General features: G+C 44.8%; 1 protein-coding gene across 3 annotated transcripts in view; it reads right to left on the bottom strand.

Moving 5' to 3' along the window:
- Positions 1-4,598: 4,598 nt before the first annotated feature.
- LOC117676069 (transmembrane protein 132D) overlaps positions 4,599-11,746 on the bottom strand; it is a 406,180-nt gene continuing 399,032 nt past the window's right edge. For all 3 annotated transcript variants that reach the window (XM_087880598.1, XM_087880597.1, XM_060683539.2), the window contains 2 exons: positions 11,038-11,229; positions 4,599-6,070 (listed from right to left, as the gene is read on the bottom strand). In XM_087880598.1, the coding sequence (XP_087736724.1) occupies positions 4,886-6,070; positions 11,038-11,229 (1,377 nt within the window). In that variant the 3' untranslated portion in view covers positions 4,599-4,885. The remainder of the gene's footprint in view (positions 6,071-11,037; positions 11,230-11,746) is intronic.

Genomic DNA, 11,746 nt, shown 5'->3' with positions numbered 1-11,746 from the left:
TACGATCTGCCTTATCCAAATCTAGATCTTTTTTTGCGGTCCTGATTTTCAGGGAACTGGGATTGAGTTTTAAACCTAGCTCAAAGTGTCTCTTTTAGCTTCTCATTGGAAGTTTGTTCTAGCCTTCACAACTCACACACAAAGACACACAACAACAGAACTCCACTTACAGTTGCAAAATACCTCTGGGATGCTTGTCTCTTTTCTCCCCGCATTGCTTCGTTTCTGTTTCATCCATTACCTGAACGAAGTGTGAAAGCATTTCCTGCACTTACTTACCCCAGCACTGAGAATGTGCGAAGTCCATTCGTCTTCATCATTAGCTAGCTGGAGGAAAAAAAAAAAACCTCAAAGAATTACTCTGTTCCTCAAATGAATCTGTTGCTTTGCTCGAGTTCGTTGTCCAGATCAGTGCAGATGGTGATTAACTAGCGATTTGGGTGAGTAATCTCCAAAAGAAAAGCCTGCCGTTTCGAGTGATCCTTTCTCTAAAGCATTAAGGCGGTTCCCTAGGAGAATCTCTGGAGATACTCAGTCATCCAGGTTGTTGTTCTCTCAAAGGGGCTTTTTCAAAAGGCAACGGGACTGTTGGTTTCTGGAGGAGGAGGAGGAGGGGGAGGAGGAGCAGGAAGAAGAAGAAGAGGAGGAGGAGGAGGAAGAAGAAGAGGAAGAAGGAGGAGGAAGAGGAAGAACTAGACTAGAAGGAGGAGGAGGAGGAGAAAGAAGAGGAAGAGGAAGAAGGAGGAGGAAGAGGAAGAAGAACTAGACTAGAAGGAGGAGGAGGAGGAAGAAGAGGAAGAGGAAGAAGGAGGAGGAAGAGGAAGAAGAACTAGACTAGAAGGAGGAGGAGGAGGAAGAAGAGGAACAGGAAGAGGAAGAGGAGGAGGAGGACTAGACTAAGGAGGAGGAGGAGGAGGAGGAGGAGGAAAAAGAAGAGGAGGAGGAAGAAGAAGAAGAACTAGACTAGAAGGAGGAAGAAGAGGAAGGAGGAGGAGGAGGAAGAAGAGGAAGAGGAAGGAGGAGGAGGAAGAGGAAGAACTAGACTAGAAGGAGGAGGAGGAGGAGGAGGAGGAGGACTAGACTAGGAGGAGGAGGAGGAAGAAGAAGAAGAAACGTTTCGCTTCTCAACCAAGAAGTTTCATCAGTTCACGATTGGGTGGTCCATCCGCATTTGAAAAAAAAACAAAACATTTTGAAGACAGCAAATTCCACGTTTTGGATAGAGAAGACTGCTGGCTTGAAAGAGGGGTACAAGAATCCATTTATGTTAGAATTGAGGGGGAGCGATATGACACCACCTATCTTGCAGCAGTTCCAAGAAGATTCCAGAACCAATTGCACCCTGATTTAGGTGACCCCCGAGGGCACAGATAGCCCCCCCCCAAGTGACCTCAAGATCTCTCAAAGAGAGTGCTAATGACCAGATGACTGCAAAGAAACACAATCCTTCAATATCCCTACCACCACCTCCATTCTATCAGAACATATCCATCCCCCCTTCCACCCTCAGAACTAATGAGGCTTCTTGGATGAGAAGCAAAATCTTCTTCTTCTTCTTCTTCTTCTTCTTCTTCTTCTTCTTCTTCTTCTTCTTCTTCTTCTTCTTCTTCTTCTTCTTCTTCTTCTTCTTCTTCTTCTTCTTCTTCTTCTTCTTCTTCTTCTTCTTCTTCTTCTTCTTCTTCTTCTTCTTCTTCTTCTTCTCCTCCTCCTCCTCCTCCTCCTTCTCCTTCTCCTTCTCCTCCTTCTTTTTCATCTTCCTCCTCCTCCTCTTCTTCTTCTTCCTCTTTTCTTCCTTTTCCTCTTCTTCTTCTCCTTCTCCTTTTCTTCTTCTCCTCCTCCTCCTCTTCTTCTTTCTCTTCTTCATTTCTTTTCTTCTTCCTCTTCCTCTTCTTCTTCTCCTTCTCCTTTTCTTCTCCTCCTCCTCCTCTTCTTCTTCTTCATCTTCTTTTCCAACTCCTTTCTTTCTTTCTTTCTTTCTTTCTTTCTTTCTTTCTTTCTTTCTTTCTTTCTTTCTTTCTTTCTTTCTCTTTCTTTCTAGAAAAAAAACCTGTCCATTTGCTTTTTGCCTTTTGAAAAAGCACCTTTGAGATTCCCTAGGACTTCTGAAACATTTGCTTTGGTCTACATCCTGCTTTAAATTCCGTTCATATGTGCAAATCCTTCATTGGTGGTTAAAAAACCACTAGGCATATATGCGAGATAGGAAACCAATCACCTACTGTATCTGGGATGGGAAGTCGACATTTTTATGAAGCAATGGAGAAGCATCAACCTTCTCCCATTTTGGAACGTCTAAAATGCTGGAAGCTAAGCCTGATCGTTTCTACCTTGCATACAACGATACCTATCAAACTCCAGAGTTAACATCTACCGTATTTTTCAGAGTATAAGACGCACCTTTTTCCCTTATAAAAGGGGGTGAAAATTTGGGTGCGTCTTATACAACAAATGTAGCCCCGCCCACCCCTATGGCCTCTGCCTCCCAGCAATTTACCTCCTTGCAGCAAGCAGCAAGAAGAAGAAACGGCTCATTTCAGCTTCAGCACAGCCTAATTAGCACAAGTTGATTGTCCTTTGGATCGGCCTCCCGACTCTCAGCTGTTTCAGGCTGCAGGGATTGCCATTGCCTATTGCTGCGCGGGCCTCTGCTGCTTGCTGCAAGGAGGTAAATTGCTGGGAGCAGATTTTTTTTTTTCTTGTGCTAATCAAGCTATGCTGAAAACAAAAATGAAAATAAAGTAGGCTGTTTGCTGTTTGCTGCAATGAGGCAAAATTGCTGGGAGGCAGAAGCAGATTTCTTTTTCTTGTTTTCCTCACCAAAAAAGGTACTTGCATCTTATAGTCCGGAGCGTCTTATACTCCGAAAAATACGGGTAATTACAGAGAAAGTCTATAAATCCCTAGCTTTGAGTCAGACCTGCTCATGTCCCAGAGATATGATGGTGAGGTCTTCTAACTAGTCCACCTTCCAAATCCCCCCCCAAATCTGAAATGGCAGGGTGTGTTTCCGAAATGGGGACTTAGAAAGGGGGAAAGAGAAAGGCACATGAGAAAGTTCAGTCAATCTTTCCTTCCTGCTCATCAAAGAAATCTGTGATGACCTGAGGCATGGCACGAAGGCAAAACAGCCAGAGTATGAATCCCCTTATTGGCACCAACTCTGCCCCCCAACGCCCCTTTTACGGCCTGGAGAAAAGCTCTCCCACAAACCTGTGGATACTCCAGTCCAAATGCTGTAAACAGAATGACTGCAATCAATCACTCCACCAGAGCAAGATAATGAATCCCAGATGGGAAGAATACTCCCAGCAACACAGGATAGGAACACAGTAGCACGACAGGAATCCAAACAGTCAGGAGGAAATGCCAGGAATGCAGGTCACAACTAAACTCTCAACACCGGATTAATTCAGGGTTTATTCACGACAAATGCCCCTCCTTTAAACTCCATCCCCAGGTGTGCCTTGTGAAGGGAATCAGGGCCCTTTCCTTTCTCGTAAGCCACGCAACCCACGTTGCTCTCTTCTGCGTTCTTCCCTGCGCGCCCTAGGATGATGAGGGGGTGGGCTTTGGTCTTCATCTGAACCCCCTCTCCCTTGTTCTACCTCTCCCCTGCTCTGCCCAGCCCGACTTTGCCCTTCCCCAGTTTCCTCCACAGCCAACAAAGCCACTCTCCTGCTCTCTGTCAGCTGTTTGTCTTCCGTCTCAGAGTCAGACTCTGAAAGGGGCATGACAAAGTCCATGAGGACCCTTCAGAGATGACCCATGAATGAATCCAAAGGAATCTTAGGAGTTAGAAAGCAAGGAAACATATCTCCAAACTTGAAAAAAAAAAAATCAAGCAGATATGTTGTTGCAGAGAGCCCTGTAAAACCAGATCTTTATCAGTTTTTGTTTGCTTGTTTGTTTAATTACATTTCCACCTTTCCTCCCGGGGCAAATTATTTACTTACAAACACATTCCATCTTGATTTCTGATCGGAACCAGAACAAGACAAATCTGAGAGTAGAATGTGAGCTCCCCAATTTTGGGGGGCCCCCTAAAAATTCTGTGTTGCCAAAAAGCTGCTGAGATTCTAAGGGGGAAAAATAAATAAAAAGAATTCCTAAACACAAGTCTGAATATGACAAATGGCCACCGAATTTTATTTAATTAAAAAAGGGGGAGCTTTTATATTCCCCTCGGTGAAGGCTCGCTTTGCGATCTTTCCTACTAAATCACTTAGTAAATCCTCTTTGAAAGAATGAAAAAAAAAATAGATAAATACTTTCCACATTCTTTGGCGCTATTTCTGGAGAGAATTAAGAGAAATTAGAAGTACCAAAGTAAGTCCACCTTACGATTTTGTTTCTGCTGGTCCTTGTTTGCTCAGATGTTCTCCTCCATCTCACGTGGATTGAGATACGGCCTTCAGCTTCTCCATTTTTCCCTCCCTCCCACCCATCGTGTCCCCCCTCCCTCAAATATAAGATCCAGATGACAAACCTGAAATACTGAAAAATTAACCAGCTTGAAAACATCTAAACCATACATCAGGATTTACTTTTTGGGTCTTGATTTGGAAGGATCAACTCAAAGAATGAGATCTTAATTTGACTTTTCCTTATTTAATTTTTTTTTTATTTTCCCTTGTGTGTTGGCTTCAAACACCTGTCTACAAGTCCCATTCGATATATATTTTTGTTATTTTGGGATTTTGATCATACTCTAGATGTTTTCCACAAAAAACCCAACGACCCACAGTTGGGTTGTGCACCAAGTTCTATTTCTCTCTCTCTCTCTCTGCTCCTCATCTTTGACTAGTATCTCAACGTAAAGGCAGAAAGGTGAGTGGGGGGAAAAAAAGAGATAAGAAAGAAAACAAAATCTTTTTCAGGTATATTGTTACACTTTTTCATGGAGCTGCTCCATGTAGTTCCTTAGTTCTTTACATTCCCCCAAGTCCATGTCTTGACAAACCCATTTGATATCATCCTCACTGCTGTTCAAAATGGAGTTGACCGTTGGGTAGCCACCATCCGAAGAGATGGTGGTGAAAGTGGTAAATTGGACACGTTTCCGTTTGGAGGTGGGCGAGGTGGCCTGTTCGTTCTTCTGCTCCTTCCCTTCCGGGGAGGTAACAGAGTCTGTGGATCGGAAGACTTGGCCGTTGAGGTTCTTCTGAGGATTGGCACTAAGGAGATATTTGCTTTCTTCTAAATCCATGCTCCGGTCAATGGCTGTGATGCATTCCTCCTGTTGGGTGGAGAAATTGAGGTGGTTCTCCAGCAGCTCAGCTCTATTACTCAGTCCTACCCAGTCGTGAGAATGCCTCAGTCCTTCTTGCTCTTCAAACGGAGCCTGCTTATGCCTGTATTTCAAGGCGAAGGTGACGCAGTTAATGAGGAACACCAAGATGGCCAAGCAGAAGACACCTAGCAAAGCATACATCCCGATTTCCAAGTCACTCAAGCCCCTGGGTGTCTCATCAGGATCGTCCTCTTCCAAATCTCCATTGCTCCTGGGCAGGTCTACCTGAGCTGGAAAACTGGTGAAGTCTATCGGGAGATTTTGCATATGACCATCATCGTCTAGGAGGCTCTCTCGGTCTTCCTTCTTACTCAGGATGGACTTCTGAGTGCTGGTTGTCCTGGTTTCTTCATGTCCCATGGAGGAGCTGTAGTAAGGCCCCTCTGGGCGAGATCTCTCCTGCAGGCTTGTCTTCTGACGACGATCAGTGGTCCGGTTCTCCAGACGGACCCCTTCTCTGCCATGTTTGCTGTCAGTTGGGTTGGGGACGGTGTCATTTTGACCAAACTTGACCTTGATGTTCCCGGTACCCACTGCCAGGACGCTCTTCCTTTTGGACTTCTGGCACGATTCGCTGATCACCAGCTCTACTTTCACCAACAGGCCCTGTCCTTCTGACTCGGCCACGAGGAAAGGCCATTTAAACTTGGGGCTCTGGTGGACGGACACCACCTTCTCATCCAGAGATGTGGCCACCAAAGAAAAGTCCTTGGCATCGTAGATATCTAAGGGCATAACTGCTCCGTCGCTGAACTGGATCCAGCAACTCATCACGGCTTCCTATTTTGGGGGGGAAATGGAGACAGAATGATACTGGGACGAACCCATCAAAATGTTGTTTTTTTCCATACAGGTTGTCCTCGACTTACAATGGTTTGTTTAGTTACTGCTCAAAGTTACAACAGCATTGGAAAAAAGTGACTTAGGACCGTTTTTAACACTTATGGCCATTCCAGCATCTCCCATGGTAACATGGTCACAATCCAGACGCTTGGTATTTATATGCTCGGCTCGTTTTTATGACGGTTACACTATCCCGGGGTCATGTGATCATCTTTTGCGACCCTCTGACCAGAAAAATCAGTGGGGAAACCAGGTTCCCTTAACCTGGTTAGTGTTAGTAAGGGATTCAATTAACAACAGTGGCAGGAAAGGTCGTAGAATGGGCCAAATTTCACTTAAGAAATGTCACATTTAGCAACATAAATTTCGGGCTCAACTGTCGTAAGTCAAGGACTAACCTGTATACAGTCAGAATGCAGACTTTTGAAATACCAAGATACCATGTCAATTATTAATTTATAAAATTTATCAGGCGCCCGTCTTACCATCAAGATGACTCTGGGGGTTTGCAATCATATACTGTATTTTTTGGAGTATAAGACGCTCCGGACTATAAGACGCACCTATCTTTTTTGGGGAGGAAAACAAGAACAAAAAATCTGTCTCTGCCTCCCAGCAATTTGCCTCCTGTCAGCAAACAGCAAATAGCAGAGGCCGAAAATGGGGAGCGCGGAGGGGGCAATCGGCAACGGCCATCCCTGTAGCCTGAAACAGCTGATGGTCGGGAGGCCCATCCAACCTGACAATCAGCTGCTTGTGTTAATCAGGTGCCCAACATTTTTAAAAATATAAATAATGTTGGACATCATTTTATATATTTTCATGTACATTAAAAAACGTTGGGCACTTCATTTTTAACTTCCCTGTTGGCAATAATGATGTCCCTCTGGGACCAAGTAAGAAGCTGCATCTCCAACAGCCCTTAAAGTTACAGTATTTTTGTTCAGATGTCCCTTCTTTCCTTTCCATTTTTCTTCTCCAATTGTCCCTGAACATCCTGCAGCAACTGAGCTAAATGATGGTGTTTGGTTGTTGTTGTTTTTCTAAGATAAACTAATGCAGACCTCATAAAAGGGGAATATTTGTAGCTCAGGGTTGAAATGCATGGCCCTTGGTGCTCTCTGAGCTTGGTTGTTTTCTTGCATACATTTCTTGACCCAACTAGGGAATATCATCAGTGCTAGAAGGAAGTGGGGTTTGCAGAAAGGAGGAGGAGGAGGAGGATTATTATTATTAACTGTGGGTCCTTGGTTCCCTCTGAGCTTGATGTCTTTTTACAGATGTTCCATGACCCAAACATGATGGTGTGACCTAGTTTGAATAATGAAATGTTGTTGTAGCCCGTACGCGGCCTGTGCAGCTAGTAGCTGATTCGGACAGCGAGGAGGCTGGTGTGGTGCTGCGCCAGCAGCCTGTGCAGCTGGCACTCGTGTCAGACAATGAGGAGGCTGGAGAAGATGTGGTGCCAGAGGCTGGGATTCAGCCAGGGCCTTCAGAACCTCCAGAAGCTCCCATAAGTGAAGAGGATGAAGAGGATGAGCCTCTTCTTGATGCACGGGTGCGCAGAGCTGCCAAAAGGCAGGAGTGGCTCCTCAGGAGGAGGTCTCCTCGAGAGTAAGGCTTGGGGCTAATTGGCCACTCCCTTAACCTATTTAAGGAAGGACGACGATTGAGGCAATTTGCAGGGAACAACTTCATTCACTCTCCTTCGTCTTGATCTTAGTTCTCTGCAAATTGCTTCTGGACTTTCTGCCAACCATAGTAAGATTACGATTATTTATTCTCTGGATTCTTGTAGGCTGTTAAGAAAGTTAATTAACAGCCTTTGTTTGAAAAAGACTGATTTAATTTAGTAAACTAAGGTTTGTACAGACTTTGTGTGTGCTGCATTCTTTGGGGTCCGTAGCTGGGGCAGAACAAATGTCTGCAAGAAAACCACCAAGCTCAGAAAGAACCAAGGATCCCTAATGCAGACATGGAGCAAAATGAACTGAACGCTGGAAAAATGAGAAAAAGAAGAAGGAAAGAAACCGAGAAGGACCCTAAAGCCAAAGGCACTTCCTTACAGTGGACAGTAAGGCACATTTGGGATGTTCAGAAGCACTCCAAAAGCTAGAGCTGATCCCATTCTAAATATGGTCCCCAACTGCTGGGGCTGAGACACACAGTCTTGAATTTTCATCTTCTGCTACCCCGCCCAGCTCAAAGTCTTTCTTGAAACCCTCTATAAATTGATGGCCACGATCAACTCTACTGATAGCAGGTTGAGTCCTGTAGCTTTGGGCATAGCTGCTGGATCTCCTGATGCTGAGCTGTAGCAGATGATCTCAAGATCAACAACCACTCCACACAAGAGGGAGAACAACTTTACAGTTTACAGATTACAGAGTTGGACGGGACCTTGTACTGTAGGTCATCTAGTCCAATCCCCCCCCCCCAAAGCAGGAGACCCTACACCATTTCTGGCAGTCCAGTCTCTTCTTGAAAGCTTCCAGTGATGAAGCTCCCACAACTTCTGAAGGCAGCTTCTGTTCCATTGGTTGATTGCTCTCCCTGTCAGAAAATTCCTCCTTATTTCTAGGTTGTATCTCTTCTTGATCAGTTTCCATCCATTATTCAGGTGCTTTGGAAAATAGCTTGATCTCCTCCTCTCTGTGGCAGCCCCTCAAATATTGGAAGACTGCTGTCATGTTTCCCCTGGTCCTTCTCTTCACTAGACTAGCCATGCCCAGTTCCTGCAACCATTCATCATATGTTTTATCCTCCAGTCTCCTAATCATCCTGGTTGCTCTTCTCTGCGTTCTTTCTAGAGTCTCAACATCTTTTTTATAGCGTGGTGACCAAAACTGGATGCAGTTTTCTAGGTGTGGCCTTACTAAGGCTTTATAGAGTAGTATTTGCTCCCTCTTTGCTCTCTCTCTCTCTCCAACCCCCACCCCACCAGCTCTATTCTATCCATCTCCCCAAAACCACCAGGCAGGCACAATCACATCTGGATGGTTTCCATGCTGAAGGACCAACAAGGTTAAGATGATGGAACTTGCTGAGATAGCTAAATTGACTCCTTTAATCAGAGAAAAAAGACAATATCTACAGTACGTTTATTGCTGTCTGAAATCTCTTCTAGGCTTCTTTCTTTTTTCTTTTGCTGTGAAACAGAAAAAAATGAATTTACGATTTATGGTCGGGATGATTAGACAGGATAGATTATAAAAAGGAGAGGGATGTGGTAACCATCGAGGAAGAGATAAATTGATAATTGGACTTATAACTGCCATAAAGAATATATTGCATGTTACTCCTTTGTAGCTTTTTTCCTTCTTTTCCTTCTTTTTTTCCCTCTTTCTTGCACTTCAAGCTTTCATTTTCTTTTCTTTTTCTGGCTATATAATTAATTTATGTTGTTGTTTTTTTCCTCTTACTTTTTTTTTAAAAAAATACTTCTTTAATAAAAATTATATACATAAAAAATAAAGGACCGCCAAGGTTAAGGAACAGCTAGATTTGCGGTAGAAACCCGAGTGTATAGAAACTTCTTCCCCAAAACATGTATTTTTGGCAGGTGAACAGTGCGATGTTGTATTATTTATGAGAGGTTACCAGAAGAAGAAGAAGAAAGAAAGAAAAAATGTTTTTTTTTTCATCCAGCACTTGCTCTAGTTTTACCGCCCTATTTACTGGAACAATGCTTCTCTATTTAGGAGTTCGGTGGCCTTCGGGGATGAGCACCTATAAATCTAAAATGTCCTTTATTAACAATTGCACAAGGACACCAGCACCAGTTCACCTGCTCCGCTGGCAAGAGGAGGCAGGAAAAAGGGATTTGGAAAATGGCGGACTGTTGTCAAGGAACACTGAAAGTTTGGCATCTGCTCTCTCTCTCTCTCTTTGTGTGTGTATGTATGTGTGTGTAGGGGGCGTCTTTTGTTCCCATTTACCCATTTCTATTTCCCAGAAGGTTGTTTCCTCCAACTGGAAACTTTGCGGGGTCTTGGTGGGCACGAGTATCTATGATGGGAGGTGTATTGTCAGAGTAAGATTATGGGAGATGGTGACGAAGAGGAGGAAGGAGAGGGGACTAATAGGACTGAAGAAGGAGAGTTGAAGTAGAAGAATAATATTGGGGGGGGGGGAAGAAGGGAAAAACTAGGGAAGGGAAGGGGAAGGGATAAATTGGGAAAGGAAGGGAAGGCATGAATTGGGAAAGGAAGGGAAAGGATGAATGGGGAAGGGAAAGGATGGAAGGGAAGAGATTAATGGGGAAAGGAAGGGAAACGATGAATTGGGAAGGTATGGAAGGTATGAATGAGGAAAGGAAGGGAGGGAAGGGAAGGGATGAATGGGGAAAAGAAGGGAAAGGATGAACGGGGAAGGGAAAGGATGGAAAGGAAGGGATGAATGGGAAAGGAAGGGATGAATGGGGAAAGGAAGGGATGAATGGGGAAAGGAAGGGAAGGGATGAATGGGGAAGGGACAATGGAGAAGGGAAGGAAAGCAATGAATGAGGAAGGGAAGGGAAGCTATGAATGGAGAAAGGAAGGGAAGGGAAAGGAAAGGAGAAAAGAAGGAAGGAAAGGATGGAGGAAGGAAGGAAGGGCAATGGGGGGAGGGAGCAAGGAAAGAAAGAAGGGAGGGTGGGAAAGGAAATGAAGTAGAAGAGGACAAGGACGAATAGATATTAAATGGAGGGCCAGACATTAACTGCCTGGCCCTCCATTTGGCTGCCTGCAGTTTCGTACGGCCCTTTCAAACGTTGCCAGTGCAATAGATCCCGTATTCACCTTCGGCTTGTCAAAGTATCAATTGAGAAGCAATGGCTGATGCTTCAGAAAGAAAGGAGGACCCCACCATGACCCACCGGACACTTGGAGGCCCAACCAGAGAAAAGGAACTTCGGCAGCTACCTGCTTTTCTGCTTGAAGCACTTCGTGGGCGATGGCCGTAGCGAAGATTGCTCTGTTGCTTCCGGTGCTCAGCTGTAAGGAGAGCGAGAGGCCCGATACCAGCTGGACGCCCAAATCAGTGATGGTCACCTTCTCATCCAGGACGGTCACCGTCTTCTCTGCCAAGATGGCATCGGAAAGTGGGGACAGGATCTGCAGGAGGCGACCAAAGAGACAGTTCATCTCTCTACATTCCCAAGGAAATCACTTTTCCCAAACACTCGATGAGTCTCACTTGTATCTATGTAGAGAGCCTTTATTTATTTTTTTCTGCCCCAGAAACCACAATGTTGTTAATCAAGATCGCAGCCCTATAAAACAACAAGGATACATTACAAAGAGCGGTTGACTTGGGACTTAAGTTTCGGAAAATAGGGACTGGGAAGGGAAGAAGGAAATGGCGGGTGGGAGGGAGGGAAGGAAGGAAGGAGGAGGGAGGGAAAGAGAAAAAGAAGGGAGGAAAGTGGGAGGGAGCGAGCAAGGGAGGAAGGAAGGGGAAAGGGAGGGGAGATGGGCTGGAAAAAAGGAAAATGAGAGAGGGAGGGAGGGAAGAAGGAAGGAAGGAAGAAAGGAAGGAAGGAGGAAAGAAGGAAGGGAAGGAGAGATGGTTGGAAAAAAGAAGGAAAATGGGAGGAAGGGACGGAGAAAAAAGGACCATCAGGGAACAATC

Source organism: Pantherophis guttatus, chromosome 17 (assembly GCF_059756535.1).
Source record: "Pantherophis guttatus breed Tessera chromosome 17, ASM5975653v1, whole genome shotgun sequence".
Classification (NCBI taxonomy): domain Eukaryota; kingdom Metazoa; phylum Chordata; class Lepidosauria; order Squamata; family Colubridae; genus Pantherophis; species Pantherophis guttatus.
Note: the sequence above shows the minus strand (reverse complement) of the source record. Positions and strands in the feature narration are given on the sequence as shown.